At 37.4% G+C, this 16,063-nt stretch overlaps 1 protein-coding gene across 3 annotated transcripts in view; it reads right to left on the bottom strand.

Moving 5' to 3' along the window:
• The window catches only part of PLEKHH2 (pleckstrin homology, MyTH4 and FERM domain containing H2), a 66,762-nt gene that overhangs the window by 16,574 nt on the left and 34,125 nt on the right, over positions 1-16,063 (bottom strand). For all 3 annotated transcript variants that reach the window (XR_014796569.1, XR_014796570.1, XM_084901471.1), the window contains 8 exons: positions 13,312-13,392; positions 10,780-10,959; positions 9,396-9,504; positions 8,129-8,241; positions 4,691-4,870; positions 3,642-3,739; positions 2,612-2,789; positions 1,537-1,692 (listed from right to left, as the gene is read on the bottom strand). Coding sequence is in view for 1 of the 3 variants with exons in the window: in XM_084901471.1 (XP_084757597.1) it covers positions 1,537-1,692; positions 2,612-2,789; positions 3,642-3,739; positions 4,691-4,870; positions 8,129-8,241; positions 9,396-9,504; positions 10,780-10,959; positions 13,312-13,392 (1,095 nt within the window). In the remaining 2 variants the exon portion in view is untranslated. The remainder of the gene's footprint in view (positions 1-1,536; positions 1,693-2,611; positions 2,790-3,641; positions 3,740-4,690; positions 4,871-8,128; positions 8,242-9,395; positions 9,505-10,779; positions 10,960-13,311; positions 13,393-16,063) is intronic.

The raw sequence follows: 16,063 nt of genomic DNA, 5'->3' as shown, positions 1-16,063 counted from the left end.
AGGACTGCATGAGATTGGAAACAAGAGGATTCCAGGAATATTTTCATGATTTAGTCACTGAAGAAGCCACTTTCCTACCTTCTGAGTTTATAAAGATTGGGATAAATGAAGTCATACCAAAGAAATCTGGAATACAATCTTAACATTCTTTGACTGGGAAAGTACAAAAATTCTTCAGGAACCAAATGAATGTTTGTTTATTTAACTGACCATTTACAGAAATATACTGGTAAATGAAAGTCTTCAAGAAGATGTGGTGAGCAGTCACTCAACAAAGCCCCTGATACTTACTTAGTGGCTCAAGTCAGTCAAAAATACTAACTCGCTTCTTGACTAATTTATGAACAATAGTGTTCTAGGAATGACTGTCTCAAAATTTACATTTGGATGTATTGAACTGAGCAGGACAGAGTTGGAGCTGAGGAGAAATAAGACATTCATTCACCTAGAGTTCTCAATATGCGATAGAAGATACAGGCAAGGGGATGAAGGGGAAACCGTACCTATTAACCGACATGCCCACTGGGCTAAGTATAAACCATATTCCGTAAGGGTTGTTCTGCAAGTGGGGCAGGCTTTGTGAGCTACTGACGCTGCGTACACTCTAATCTTGTGAGCTCTTATTTATAAGTCTAGTTCTTCCCCTACTCTGCCCCAATTCTGTCATCTCCAAATCCCAGAAACAACTTCACCCCGTAACAAGGTACTTATTCCCAACAGCAATCAAAGACCATATAAAGCAAGGAAATGGTCCAGACCCAGCTCTACCTGTTTGAGTTGGGGTAAATCATTTCCCCCACGGGGCCTCAGTTTCCTCATTTGCAAATTTTTGTTTCTCTCAAGTACCTTCTGGTTCTGCAATTCTGTTTTTTCTAATTGTTGCAATAATTAGAAGCTTTATTGAAGTTATTTTACGAAGACCCAGAAGTCTTAAAAGTCTTCCAATTCCGTCTTTGCTCATGATGTTCCTTGTCTGAAACCCCTTCTTTATTCCCACGGGTCCATCTTCTCCCCCTCCTTCAAAGCCCAGTTCAGATCTTCCCTCATTTCCAATGCTGAGCTTAACCTCTCCGCTCAGTGGAATGCTCACAGCACTCTCAAAACACTGATCACTCCCGACCTCAAAGTGTCAGCAGGCAAATTGTAAGTGTGCTGTGGGCAGGGACTATTTCTGATCCTTCTTTGTGTTCCCACAGGATCTAGTCCAGCTCCTAGTACACAATAAATATTGCTGAGTAGCTGAATAAAATAGAAAGCCATTTGATTAGAGTTTCCACAGTTCTAGCCATATTACCCTAATACTTAGAGTATTATTCCTATTATTAATCCTTCCCCTCTATTTAGCGTGTGTGTGTGTGTGTGTGTGTGCAGATTGTATAATAAGAATTCTATGCTTCAAAAAAGTCCTGCAAGAGTGAAGATCAGATTGCTTAAATTTTTTTTTTGAAAACTCCTGAATTAAACTTGTTGCAAATAGCAAACAGTAGCTTCTTTGTCGCTTGCTGGGTGTGCCTCCTTAAAAGGACTTGGTTTTACCTTGATGTTTCCTTGAAGGCAATGCTCTAAATCCCTGCCAGAAGGATCATCGGTGAACAAGGCAAATCCAGACTGAGCTGGCTTCCGCATTCCTGTATCCTGGTTTAAAGTGTTCAGAAATTCTTCCACTGTGGTGGATGCATCAAATCCAACTACCTAAACAGAAGTAACAAAGTCGTTCTCTGAATGAAAAAGTATGTACATTTCAAACTTAGGTTTCAGGGGGAAACAGGACATACTTGATGCACGATTAATGGTGAAAAAAAAAAAAATATATATATATATATATATATATATATATATATATATATATATATGTATATATATATATAAAAGCACCACTGGAGAAATTAATGTTGTCTTAGTCATTAGCTTGCTGTAAGAATTCGGAACTCTTGGCTTCAGCCAACTGAATTAAAAAGAGGCAGATCATTTCCCAGCTGTAAACATTTTGCAGAGATATTATGCCTACCCATTAAAAGCAAACCAAAAACGACAGTTGCACCATGTAATCTTCAAGCAAATGAAAAAAATAAAAAATAAACAAGAAATGTACTTAAAACAAATGAAGTTTTATGCATTTAATTGTTTGTTTCTTTAATATGCAGCTGAGTATCTGAATCCTGTGATAAAAGGCGTTGGCCGCAAAGACTAATTGCTAGCTTTGGGACATGTTTGCTTCACTTCATAAGCGAGCATCTAGATCTGAGAGTTGGGAGGGCCCACATAAGCTTTCCCAGATAATTCCTCAGATTTGGAGACTTTAAAGTGACTGAACTTGTACACACCTCATGTTAGTCATTATTTCCTCACCTACCAGGTGCACTGGGGACCTCAACCAACGTAGTTTTGTGTGTGTGTGTGTGTGTGTGTGTGTGTGTGTGTGTGAATCCTTTTTATTTAGCAAAGCTGTTTAAACATGCAGCAGTTCTGATAAAAGATCTAATATAGTTGCAAATATCATTGCCAGCTGCTGACAGACGTAGGTGTACAGTCTCATTTCTTTGTTGCCCAGAGGTTATACATAGGACTTCAGGCCCCGCATGTCTTCGTCAGGGTAGAAAGTCTAATTCACCTGATAGATCCCATTCATGAAGTGCACAGGGATACTGAAGGGCAAAGAATGATGATAAGGGTTTCGAAGAAGGGTTGAAAGAATTTCCATTCTTGAGGGTCTGGCTTCCCGGTCTCCATTTTGTTGTGTTCTTTCTACACATCGCTGGCAATAAATGGCGTATTTTCCAAATTCTGTCCTATAACACAAAACTTAAGATAAAGCCCAAGAATAAATTTAATTAAGACAACCTAACATATAGGAAATCATTGAGAAAGCTTTCCCTGGTATATATTATTATAATGATTTATCCCAACATTGACAGCAATGTTTCTTTTAGCACGATATGATTAAACCTCTGTTACTTTTCTATCTTTTGGGCGATTTGTCACTAATTGCAACTCAAGTCACAGGATCTCGATTACAGAGTCTCCAAAGCATGTTAGGAACTAGAGAATATTTTTCTGTTTCTTCCAAGTTGTTTCCTGTCTCATTATGCTTGTTTGTTTATCTGAGTCCCAGGGCTTATTTAAGCAACCTGGCATGATCCTGATAACCCTTGGCTGGCTGCCTTGGGTCTCAATGTAAAAAGCCATTGTGACAGTTGGGTTTTAAATGTCTTTCTTCAAGGAAATAAAAATTCGGAAGTAATTCAAACACACACAAGTATAAAAGGAGGGAAGAACATCAGGGGCATTTTCCACATAAAACAATTCAATGTAGAGGAAAACAGTAATAGAGAAAACTAAGGAAGCAAAGTAGTTGCTGTTATAACGATAATGAATGCTAAGTCATTCATCCTTGAAAATACACAAACTTTTCCCTTAAAAATAGTCTTTATCAGGTTTCAAGCACGCATTGCAGTCTTCCATGGGAGATTTAACATAGCAAAGGAAATATTTCCCAAGCTCCACACCAATGGTAACCAAGGTTCTCTGAACCAACATTGGTTGCAACCCATTCTCTACCTGGCAGGTTACTAAATACTCATGATTTGTTGTAGACTTTCAGAGGCCACATAAACGAGTCAGCTGGCTAGTTTTCTGCACACCTGGAATCTGCATTCCTCTTAAGGTGGAGCCTGAGAAGCCACAGGAAAGGATGATGGGGGAGAAAGAGCCCCACGCAGAGTGCCAAGAGCTGCCAGGCCTGGCAAAGAGAAACAGAGTTAGGTTAGACACCACGTGGCAGTCAGAGACCCACGTCAGACCCAGTGTGACTGGCAGAGTTGATAGTCTCTCTTCCTTTTTTTTTTTTTTTTTCCTTCCCAAGGTTTTATTAAGTTCAGTAGTTTGTAGCCTTTCTTGACCCCAAATGCCTTTGCTTCTTCCACATATAGATTATCTTCTTAGAGCATTTATAATACATAAAAACATTTAAAAGGCCACATGGGGTCAGATCCAGAATCCCTCTAGTTATGTATATAGTTGTCTACAACTGAGCTACCAAACGACATGTGGATATATGATAATCCTTTTGACATCAAAGATTAGAAAAATTGCTCCTTTTTTTGTTCATTTATGTATTTACTCATTCATGGAAATAGAAGAAAGGACAGATGGAAATAGAAGAAAGGCTTTGAGAAAGGACAGATTGAAAAATAGTAAAAAATCATATACCCCAAAATAAAACCAATGTACTCACACACATACATAGATATATAAGGGACAAATATAGAAATAACAGAGATTAGGTAATAGGATTATAGTGACTTTTCTTTTCCTTTGCTCTGTTCTGTATTATTTTATTTTTTCCATCAAGCAAGTGTAGCTTCAACACTTTTTAAACTGTTATATTAAAAGGAAGGAGGAGACCTGTACACAATTCACTCCTTTTAAAGAAAATAAATTGAAATGTAAGGCTATGTAAGATTTGTTTCAAATTGTAATCTGAAAAATGTGAGAGCATATAAACACATACATTTCCATAGAAACATATAAATATATAAATAAACTGTAAGTATATACATCAAAACATGAATAGCTATTTTTCCTTTTCACACTTTTTTGTATTTTCCAATGACTATGTTGAATATGCATCATTCTTACAATCAAGACAGCAACCTCATTTTAAATTACATATATATGTATTACTATATACCTGCAATGGTCCTGGTTGACTCTGTGGCTGTCTCCGTCTCGTCTGTTTAATGAGCTGGCAGCAAATTTCATTCTGTAGCTCAGGATGTGTCAGACAGATCTGCAAAGCACTCTGGGCCAGAGATACATGGTAATCAATTGCAGGGGAGTCAACTGCGGCATTTATAAAAAGCTGACAGGTCTGGATTAAGAAAAGAAAAAGGTATAGTCAATGTGAGGAATGATTAGATATCCTGCATGAATTATACTGGTTCTCTTCTTAACAATAGTGTTGTTATTTTTTTCAAATGGATGAAAAGATATATTATGGTAATACTAATCAAAAGAAATCCAGAATGGCTACATTAATAGCCGACAAAGTGTATTTCAGAGCAAGGAATTCTGACAGACATAAAGAGGGTTACTTTATCATAATAAAGGAGCCACGTCATCTAGAAGACATAACAATTTTAAATGATTATGTGCTTAATAAAGTAGATGAAGCAAAAACTGATAGGACCGTGAGGAGAAATAGATAAATGCACAATTATAGTTGCAGATTCCAAATACTCCTCCCTCAATAATTGAGAAAACAAAGAGACAGAAAATCAGTAAGAATTTAGAAAACTTGAACACCACTATCAACCAACTTGACTTAATTGACCTTTACAAAACACTCCACCTAAGGGCAGAATATGCATTCATTTTAAAGGTACACAGTCTTTAATCATCTCTTATCCCCTATAAACTCCATAAGGATAGAAACTGTGCCTTATTTATTTATTTTTATTCTCTACACAGCATAGAGTGACAAAGCAAGGTTTAATGAATGGATGGATTTTAAATCTGATCAAATAAACACAATATCTATTAAGAAACATTCAAGAGTTCATAAACACCAATGGATGGTTTTAATACTTTGTCGCTATGCAATAGGTAGTCTTTATCCCATCTAAGGACAGATAGGATCAAATAAATTTAGCCTCTAACCTAAAGCATTGCTGCCGAAGAACTTCTTCATAAAATGAGCAGTGAAAAAAGATTTCCACCATTAACTTTTATCATGTTAAGAAAGTATCACTCTTTTATGAATGTTAAATTTGTCAAATGCCTTTTTAGCATTTATAGAGATGATTGTCTACTTAATAATAAATAATATTAATAGGCATCTAATATATAGACATCCTTGATTTCCTGTAACAAATCTTTTAGTCACGTTAGAGTATTCTTGTAATCTGCTGCTGGATTCTGTTTATTAATATTTTACTAATTTTTGCACAAAATGCTCTGTTTTGTACAATTGTTTCTGGGGTTTGGTTCCAAGTAATACTTCACGTAAAGAATCTGGTGAGATCACTATTAACAATGGCTTCAAATATTCCAATGTTGGGGTGCAGTGGGATGGGGAGACTAAATCAAAACTGGCCATGTGTTGATGCTATGAGGCCAAGTGATGAGTACCTTGGACCTCATATTTTCTTTAGTCATACACATGTTTGAAATTTTCCAAAATGAAAAGTAAAAAAGCACACACCAGAATTTGTGAAATTTCCTTCTTTTCTATGCACTGAAATTTGGGAAATTTGGGAAATTTCCTTCTTTTTCTATGCACTGAAATTTACCTACACTTTAAAAGATTGGTAAATTTTCATTCTCATGTGGATTTAATTTCAGCCATTTATGTTTTATTATAAAGTCAATCACTTCATTCAGATTTTCAAATATATTTGTGTAGAGTCTTTCTTGCTTTCGGTAGTTGTATATTCGATGGGTGGGTTTTTAAAAATGTTCCACTACGGTAATATTAAAACATGAACAAAAGTTGAGAGAATAGTATAATGATTACTCATGCACTCATCACCAAGCAACAACAATTATTAGCATTTTGCTAAACATGTTTCATTCAACCTCCACACTACTTTTATTTTCTAGAGTATTTTAATATATATCATGGTGTGTGTGTTTTTTTTACCAATAAATATTTCAGTATGGATCTAGAATTGATACATTTTTCCTCATAACCATCATGTTATATTATACCCTCCCAAACTAACAATAATTTTTTGATATTATCTAATAAGCAGATGACTTTATTGAGATGGCAGGAATGTAGGCAAGAAGAAGCCAAAAGAAACACAAAAACTGAGACTCTAAGAGACTAGGCGAGAATGAAGTACCAACCTCCTGGTGTACAGTTGATATCTGAATCCATAGAAGTTATACTATATTTGGAAACTGGAAGAATGAAGGAGAAAATAGATAATGTCTGCTAGGGAAAGAGATTTGAGGTGTTCATGACCGATGCTCTCTAATTTTCTTAATAAAATAGAAGGTAAGTTTGTTGGGAGGAACATTAATCACTGAGGGGGAAGGTTGAGGATGAATGTGACCAAAGACAAGCAGAAGGAGAGACAGTCGGCTCTGAGGAATGAAGACCACAGGTTCACATCGGCTCCAGTGCACAGGGGTGTTCAATGTTCCCTCGCAGTGCACACGTGATTCATGTGGCAGCAGATAAGACAGGAGCACTGATGTAGGTTGGGGTTTGGCTGAAAAGTTCATGGAATTATGGGTCTCAAGGAACTACGAGTATTAATGAAAGTCATCCAGGCTGGAATAAGAAGGAAGGAAAGCCAAGAGGAAGTTTTCAAGCTGTCTCTGGATCTCCAAGAAAATAAATGACTCCAAACAAAGGTCTGAGTGAGGATGAAAAATGGAAGAGTAAGAAAAGAAGAGAGCTCACAGGCTAAGAGAATATGGTTAAAGAAAGAGGTATTAGAATTTAAACTTTCAGAGGTGGTGTACTCCTAAGGATCGGTGAGGTCAGGGTGTGGACATGGAGAACGGGAAGGTGAAACAGACCAGAGGTGAAGCTTACTGGCCTTAAGAAGGTCAGGAATCTTAGACCATTGCATTGGAGCATCAAGTAATCATTAAGTCATTCAGCATAATGGCAAGATCTGAGGCAGAAATTACGTGAGTTGGGAGCCAAAATCCTTAATGAAATGTGAAAAGTTAGCAGAAGCTGATTAATGACAGAGATGGGCTAAGAGTGATGTGGTTAAATGACACGTTTCAAGTGCTCTGGTGTTTCTAGTAGAAGTTGAATAATAAGAACTTGAGAGCAGCGCTGGAGAAGAAGTGCTGACCCTCTCCCAACACCCAGTTAGGTGTGATGCGAGAAATCCCTCCTCTGGGGAGGTGAATGGAAGATGATTCTTCTGATATTAAGAGTTTCGCATCGCCCAAACCACACACGGTTTATTTCAATAAATCCCAAAGTCTCACTTGGAAAGCACATTAAATTCACCTAATTTTATTTCAGTAGATTTTCTTAATAATAATAACCACCACATTTTGAATTTTCTTGGGAACAGTGAAACTTTATATACCTGAATTGTTTATTTTTATTTTTTCAAATTAAAATGTTAATAACATAGAACGCCATATAAAATTTTACCTTAAATAATTTAATAGCCTCTGTCTGTAGAGCTTCAGAAGGCAGTGTTGTCAGAGGGAAAACAATTCCTTCCTTGCTGTGACACAAAGTAGGATGTCTCCATATCTGAGAGGCTAAATGCAGGGTAAAATAGAATTAGAAAACAGAAAGAATCACTTATTTGGCCTCCCATTTATTAGCCCTTTAGAAATTAGCTAACTTAGGCCTGGCTCACAACTTTAAGTCGTAAAGGTCATGAAAAAACTTTGGCAGCATGATTTCATTTCATTTTCCTGGCCATGGGGGACTCTCATGTCTCTGTTTTGGAGACTGTGGTCTTACTATTCTCGGCTGAAACCAGTCTACCAGGGCACTATGATGCTGCTTAGATGTGCTAAAGATTGGGGACCCAGGTGAGGAGATGAGTATACAGGAGAAGGAGCTGCGGAAAGATCTAGAAAGGAAAAATCAAGTAGGAGGAGATAGAATGACAAAGGAGAACATTCTTAAAATCAACATTTATTAAATTCCTATGTTGGGTACTCAAAATAAAATTTGATCTCTGCAATTAAGTAAAGCATAACACAGAATCTAGACTCTCACTGGGGAAACCTTAGCCATAAAAAAATAATTTCAATGCAAAGGAACAAATGCTATGAAGTAATTAAAAGGCAAAGCGCACTAGGACATAATTCTAACATTTATTAAGAACCTTTTATGAGCCAGATGCTGAGCGGGAGTGGGCTGGCTGGGGAGCGTCTGAGGTAGGCAGGCTTTTAGCATGTTGGCGAGGAATGTAAGAAGGGGGACATTTCACGCCGAAACCGGTTTGGCTCAGTGGTAGAGCGTCAGTCTGCGGACTGAAAGGGCCCAGGTTCGATTCCGGGCAAGGGCATGTACCTTGGTTGCGGGCACATCCCCGGTAGGGGGTGTGCAAGAGGCAGCTGGTCGATGTTTCTCTCTCATCGACGTTTCTAGCTCTCTCTCTCCCTTCCTCTCTGTACAAAATCAATAAAATATATTTAAAAAAAAAAAAAAAGAAGGGGGCCATTTCAGGCAGAGGGGTATTGTCAGCCAAGGCAGAGGTGTCACGGGACATGGGATTTGGGGGAACAATGGTGTCCCTGGAGTCTAGGAACCACAGTGAGCATCCTGGCGCGTGACAAGCAAAGCCAGTGAAACGGTGGGTGGCTTGCAGGGAAAGGAACTTAGGAAGTAAAGCTCCATTTGGCCAAGGGGGTTTGGATGCATTTCATAAGCCATAAAGCCTTATACATTATGAACTTACAAGGTTCCCCTTCGATATTTAGCAGTTTACAAACGAGCTGTTCAAATTCTGATCCAACGTTTACAGTATTACTTCCAGCTGCAACAGTCAGATGATAAAGCCACGTGTCCTTAAAAACAAAACATATTAACAGAAATGCTAACCAGTGTATAATTTTTGGCGATTTAAGGGAAAACACAACTTGCATAAACTACGGAAAACTTCAACATGAAAAAACAAAACCTCTTTGATTTTAATAATTAAAACAAGCCACATAGTCAAACAGTTCTGAAGTAGGCTCAGTTGAATTGTGCTCATCGTACTTTTCCCACTGTTCTATAGATGTTGCTTAGAAAAACACGATAAAATTAAAGTAATATAATGTTAAGAGACTAGAGTAAATACAACCAGTTAATATTCCTTTAAGAAATACAGTAAATTCTACCACATTTAAAGTCTGACTCCCAGTGCATACATATAACACATACAAAATACGTAGGGATTCCAGAAAATTTAAAAACGAAAATAATACTGAGAACAAACGTACCTCAATACAATAAAGGCCATATAAGAAAAGCCCACAGATAATATCATACTCAACGGTGAAAAAATGGAAAGCTTCTCTAAGATCTGGAACAAGGCAAAGATGTCCATTCTTGCCACTTCTGTTCCAATTTTATGTAGTCAAATCTATCACCCATTTCTACTGGGTTTCTTACATTGCCTTTTTTTTCTTTTTAGAAAGCACTTTCTATTTCAAGATCAGATAAAGGCTCTTTTAAAAAATTATTGCATTTAACTCTTTAAATTCATCTGGAAACTGTTTTGCTATATGTGTGAGATGACAAACTAAACTAATGTCTTCCTAGGTAGCCAATTTCCTCAATGTACAATGAACACAAAATATTATATATTGAACAATCCATTACTTCCCCATTAATTGTGATGCCTCTTTTATTTTTTATTTTTTATGTAATATATAAGTAACTATAAGTAACTTTTATATTTTTATATATGATTACATATATAATAATAGTTGACTTTCAATTTTATCTAAACCAAAACTTTGTTGAAAATTAGTCAAAATTATAAAGTTGGAGGCCTTAGATTCATCCCCCCCAAAAAAATCCAGTCTGAGACAGTCACAGTTTGAACATAATGTTCTTTTATCTACCTATACCTGCACTAATTTCAGCCTGGAGACCACTTTTATCAATACAACTGAAAAATGACACGTTTAAACAAGGCTTGTTTCTAGGGATGTAAAGAATCTCTGAAAACAGACCTGGAAGTCTCTAGCAATGTTTCCTTCCTTGTTTCCATGAAAATGATTTGAAAATCATTAGCAGTAGTTAATAACGTTAAATCTACATCATTCTAAATCAACCATTAAGTCCTTACGAACCTTTTCATGCTTGGACCCAATCAGGAGGTAGGTGGGACCTTGGTCTTTGGGGTGGATCACGATGGTGTAATGCGTGGATAACAGACTTCGCCCACTGGCTTCATAATCTTCATCTGAATCACAGGATCTGTCAACCTCTTCAACTTTAGCCTCCCAGAGTTTGATCTGACCTAAAGGCAACTAAAGTAAATGTTAGTAATTGTGAGGAAGGCACTTTATAAATCGTTTCCTAGTAAAATTTTTCATATTCCTTTTCATTCTTACCTTTATAAAGCATACCTTTTCTTAAATGAACACCTACAGGCAACTGGATTATCCGTAGTTATGAAACCAGTAGTTGCAACCAAAATGCCCAATTGCAATATAAAAGAACAATTTGAATACTAGGCATTTACCTTTTGTGGAAAAAGCAATTATATAATTGCTTGACTACTTTACTTAGTCAAGCAATTATATAACTCAGTCAAAACATTCACTTGACTTTTTTTTACCCCCAAATTGATTTAAGATACTGGACCAAAAAACCAAGTGTAGACATAGTCTCAATACTATTTATAGAAAAAGTAACACAGTTAGGTAGCTGGTACAAAGAAGTGTGACTAGCTATCATCCTAAATCACAGTAGAATGAGTAGTGTTCTGAGAGGGTATTTATTAACAGACATTATAATACAAAACAATGCTATGATTTGTTCCATCTTAATTTACTAGTAAGGGTAAGAAAAACTTCTTAAAACTGATGCATATTAAATTTTACCTACTCTTGTCGACAAAAACAATTATATCTGTTGTGCTGAATATCTAGCGTATTTGTTCTAAAACGTTTGTTTTAATCAAGTACATTTATTCCAGGAAAATACAGTCTGCTTCTGATTTGCAGCTTCTAAATGCCTGATAAGGTTTGCAACTGCAATCTGAAAATATTCATTCTGACTCCAAGAAGAACATTTACCATCGTACATGTTCATGCTCAGCCCAGAGCTCAATGCTTGGATCCTTTTTCCACCCACATCCACATGGGTGATCTCATCTGAGCTCCTGGCTTTAGTACCAGCATATATTAGCTACCCCAGCATGTGTAACTCCAGACTCGCTAGTTCCACTTGGACGTGTAAGAGTATCTCACACTTAATTTGGTAAGTCCTCTCCCACGACCTGCTCTGGGCAGTGTCCCCCATCTCAGCTGCTGGTAACTTCATCTTTCCAGCTGTTTACTGACTCTATTCTTTCTCTTACATCCCATACCTTTTCAGTGAACCATTCCAGTCAGCAAGCTTTTCAGAATATATTCAGAGCCTGGTCACTTCTTACACCTCCACTCCTACCTGTTAACCACAATCATCCTTGACCTGGATTACTGTAATAGCCCCCTAACTAGTCTCCTCCTTATTCCCTCAGACAGCTACCAGAGTGTGCTTTTAGTCATAAGTTATATCATGCCAATGTTCTGATCAAAAACCTCCAAAGGCCCCTCATCTTGGAGTAAAAGCCCAAGTCCTTACTATGATAGGCCCCCTGGGATTTGATCCCTGTCATGCCTCAGATCTCATCTCCTACCATTGATTTCAGAGCGAGGAAGGGAGAGAGAGAGAAACATCAATGATGCTGTTATAACTGTAATAAATAGAGTGGCTTCTATTTTCCTGACTTAACATTTAGTTGGAATTATACTGAATATATAATTTTATATTGTGCTTATTCATATAGCATATATGTGAGCATTTTCCTATTTTACTTCAGAGGTATCATGTTTAAGGGCTGCACTGTATTAATGCCCATCTCTGAGCAACACTGAAAATAATGGCATGCATTTTCAATGCAGCTACTCTGAACGGAGAGTGCAAGCTGTGAAAATGGGACAGAGAAAAACCAGCCGACCCATGTGGTCACTGGACCAAGGAGTTTAGTCTCATTAACACAGTAACTGGTCACAAGCCGCTGTTCTGTGCCACTGGCGTCTTTATTTTATGTGAGCGTCTTGGCCCAGGCTGGTTCCGTTTTTATAGTGTCAGTAACCAAAGGTGACATGGAGTAGATATCCTATATTTTTACTCAGAAAGTGAATATAACTCAAGTTCTTTTTGGAAGGAGATTAGTTAAAAATGAATAAACAGGACATCCCTAGGTAGATAAATATGGGTAGGTAAACGGTATGGAGGGACTCGAGGGCCTGGGACAGGCCTGGAATCTTTTCCCTCCCTGCTCTTCTTCCCTAGTTTGTTGTTCCCTTCCCTCAATCTTATTTAGCCTGCCAGACCTCGAAAGTACAAGAAATTGATGGTTAGGAGTGAGGTAGAGAAAGGCTTTTCTCTTCTAAGAAAAAGGTGCATTAATTAAAAGTTGCAAAAATGTATAGTTAAGAATCAAGACCCTAGTAGGTATATAATTGCCTCAGTAGTAAATTTTATGCAAAATTTCAACCTTATCAAAAGAGTCTAAACTTTTAGCTAGCAACCGAAGACTAACAGAAAAAAACGTAAGACACGGCAAACAAAACGTTCCTCTCATTAGCATATTAAAAATGCATACATACCTTATCTTCTTGGCTGCGAAAATAATACAGTGTTTTTCCTACCAGTGTACACCAGACTCTCTTGGAGTAGCCATGCTTCACCTGAAATCATATTCCAGAGAATTATGAATGTAGCCAACTCAGAACTCTAATACCTTTAGGTAAAGTATGGCATACACACTCTATTGTATAAGTATCCAGTTTGCTTAAAATATAAGTGATATTCCAACTAGACTAGGGGTGTCGAACTCAATCAGAGAAGGGGCCAAAATCTAAAATCCAGCCTAAATCGCGGGCCGAATGGTTTACTGAACAGTCATAAACTGACAATGTCATAAACTGACAGCGGAGTGCAGTGATGACAGCGCGGTGTGGGCCACATTGCAAGGCCTGGCGGGCTGGATTTGGCCCGCGGGCCTTGTGTTTGACACATGTGAACTAGACTGTCAAATGCGGTTTAAAATTTACCTGTAGCATGACATGTTTTGCTTTGGGGCTCATCATTCAACATTTAACAGATGTTCACTATATCTCAAGTATTGTGCCTGGGATTGAGGGTTCAAAGATGGATAAAACAAGATACTGATTTCAAAAGTGAGTATATGTCATAGTTTTCATATTTCATAAATGTCCAGTAATCCCATAGCTCCCTAGGATAACACCCTATGTTAGAAATGTGTCTGCAACTGAGCAAGTGAGGACAGAGGTCATGGGGAAGGGTAGGAGGTGATGGGGGGACGGGGAGAGATATATTTTGTAGGATCTTTGCAATGACTTACATTTAAGTGAACTGTTCTGATAGTAACACATTGGGAAGAATATAAATTATTGACACAATAGATTTTTACAGTAGGCAAGTCATTACTTGCCTACTGAATGTTGAAAGGCCTGAATGTTGAGGTCAAATGGACTAAGGCCTGAATGTTGAGGTCAAATGTAGAAAAGGCCTGAATGTTGAGTCAAATGGACTAAGGCTTAAAGTCCAGTTCTACCGCCCAGCAGATGGTGTCCTCAGGCGACTGACTTCACCTCTGGGCCTCTGTGGGTAACATGGGATTCCTGGACACCTCATTGGGCCGTTGTGATGACCAGAGGAGAAAATGTCAACAAAGCAGAATAGTAGTTACTCAATAAATGCTTCCTTCCTCGCTGTGCATAAGGGGGGAGTAAAACACATGTTTCATTTAAACCCACAAGCAGCCAGCCTGTGCTTTCAGAGTTATGGTTTAAGCAATCAACTCCGCCATCTCACAGTTTGAAGGATTTAAAATGCTGCTTGAGGGGGGAAAAAAAAATAGAAAAATGTTTCATTTGGCAAGACATGTTTCAGTTTAATTAAATTTAGAAACATGTATTTGCAGACCAATATCCTGGAAGTTTTGAATGGTTTGTGTTATGCAAGGTTTTTGCTATTTTTTCTTTTCTTCTTCTTTTAAACAAACTAAAAAAAGAGACTCATCAAAACTGGAGTATATTTGTGTCAGTCTCTGTTCTTCCTACCAGTTAAGAACCCTTGTCCACCCCCATGTTTTCACCCTCAGGGGAACAGGTTTTTCCAAGTTGTCCCATTGCTATGAAGTACATATGTAGTTAGATATTAAGGCAGATATTAAGAACGTGACTAATTTGATTCTGGATATTCACTCTTGCAGCTTTTCTTTTACTACTTAGGAAGAATTTTTTTTTTTAACCTAATAACTCATTTATTAAAATAAATAAAAAAATAGCCCAGCCAGCATGGCTCAGTGGTTGAACATCCACCTATGAACCAGGAGGTAACAGTTCAATTCCTGTTCAGGACACATGCCTGGGCTGCAGGCTGGATCCCCAAGTGGGGTATGCAGAAGGTAGCCAATCAGTGATTCTCTCTCATTATTGATGTTTCTATCTCTCCCTCTATGAAGTCAATAAAAATATACTTTTTAAAAAGCAAATGAAGAAAAATTTTGTTGGGTGGATTTGTCAGAGCCATAGGAATACAGTGTAATCACAGGTCTTAGAGCAGGAGCTATTTTATGATCGAACACAGGATCAAAGATTGGTGGAGAAGGAAGCAGGGGCACGGGGGCGAGACTGGTAAACTGGACTAAAATGGGAGGATTAGGGGGCTCAGTTTTGAATGAAGTCCAAGAATTGGAGTGGTGTGAGAAAGGAGAGAGGTTGAGATCAGAGGGTAGAATATAAATATCTGTCAAAACCAACTGGAATTTTAAAAACTAAATAATATTTTTCTGCATAAATCAAAACTTATTAAAAAGTTATAAAATGGAACTAAGCAAAAATCAAATCAAATCACATATTCAATATACATTGGTAAATTTCCCATGCAGCATTGGTGGCAAGAATAGCTGCCTTCTTTTCTCTGAATATGTTTAACAAAAGTTGTACTTTAAAGCATTATACACATTACACATTCTGAGTGAATGTAATACTGCACTCTACTTGTTTTATCACCCAACACATCATATTTCTGTAACATTACTCTTTACAATTAAAATGACTCTAGAATAAAGCATTATCTGATTAAACACATATTTATCTAAGCTACCCCCTACTCTGCATCTACGTTGATCCCCAGTTTTCTTTATTATAATCTATGCCATGCAAGTAATCTTTCTGGGGTAATGGAAATGTTCTATATCTGTCAAAACTCATCAACTCTACACTTAAGATCTGTGTTGCAGTATATGCTAATTATATATCTCTTTTTTTTTTTAAATAGAGAACATCTATCTGTGATGAACATCCTTATACTTAGATCTTTTAGATTAAG

This window comes from Pipistrellus hanaki (assembly GCF_964339955.1).
Source record: "Pipistrellus hanaki genome assembly, chromosome: 12".
Lineage (NCBI taxonomy): Eukaryota > Metazoa > Chordata > Mammalia > Chiroptera > Vespertilionidae > Pipistrellus > Pipistrellus hanaki.
Note: the sequence above shows the minus strand (reverse complement) of the source record. Positions and strands in the feature narration are given on the sequence as shown.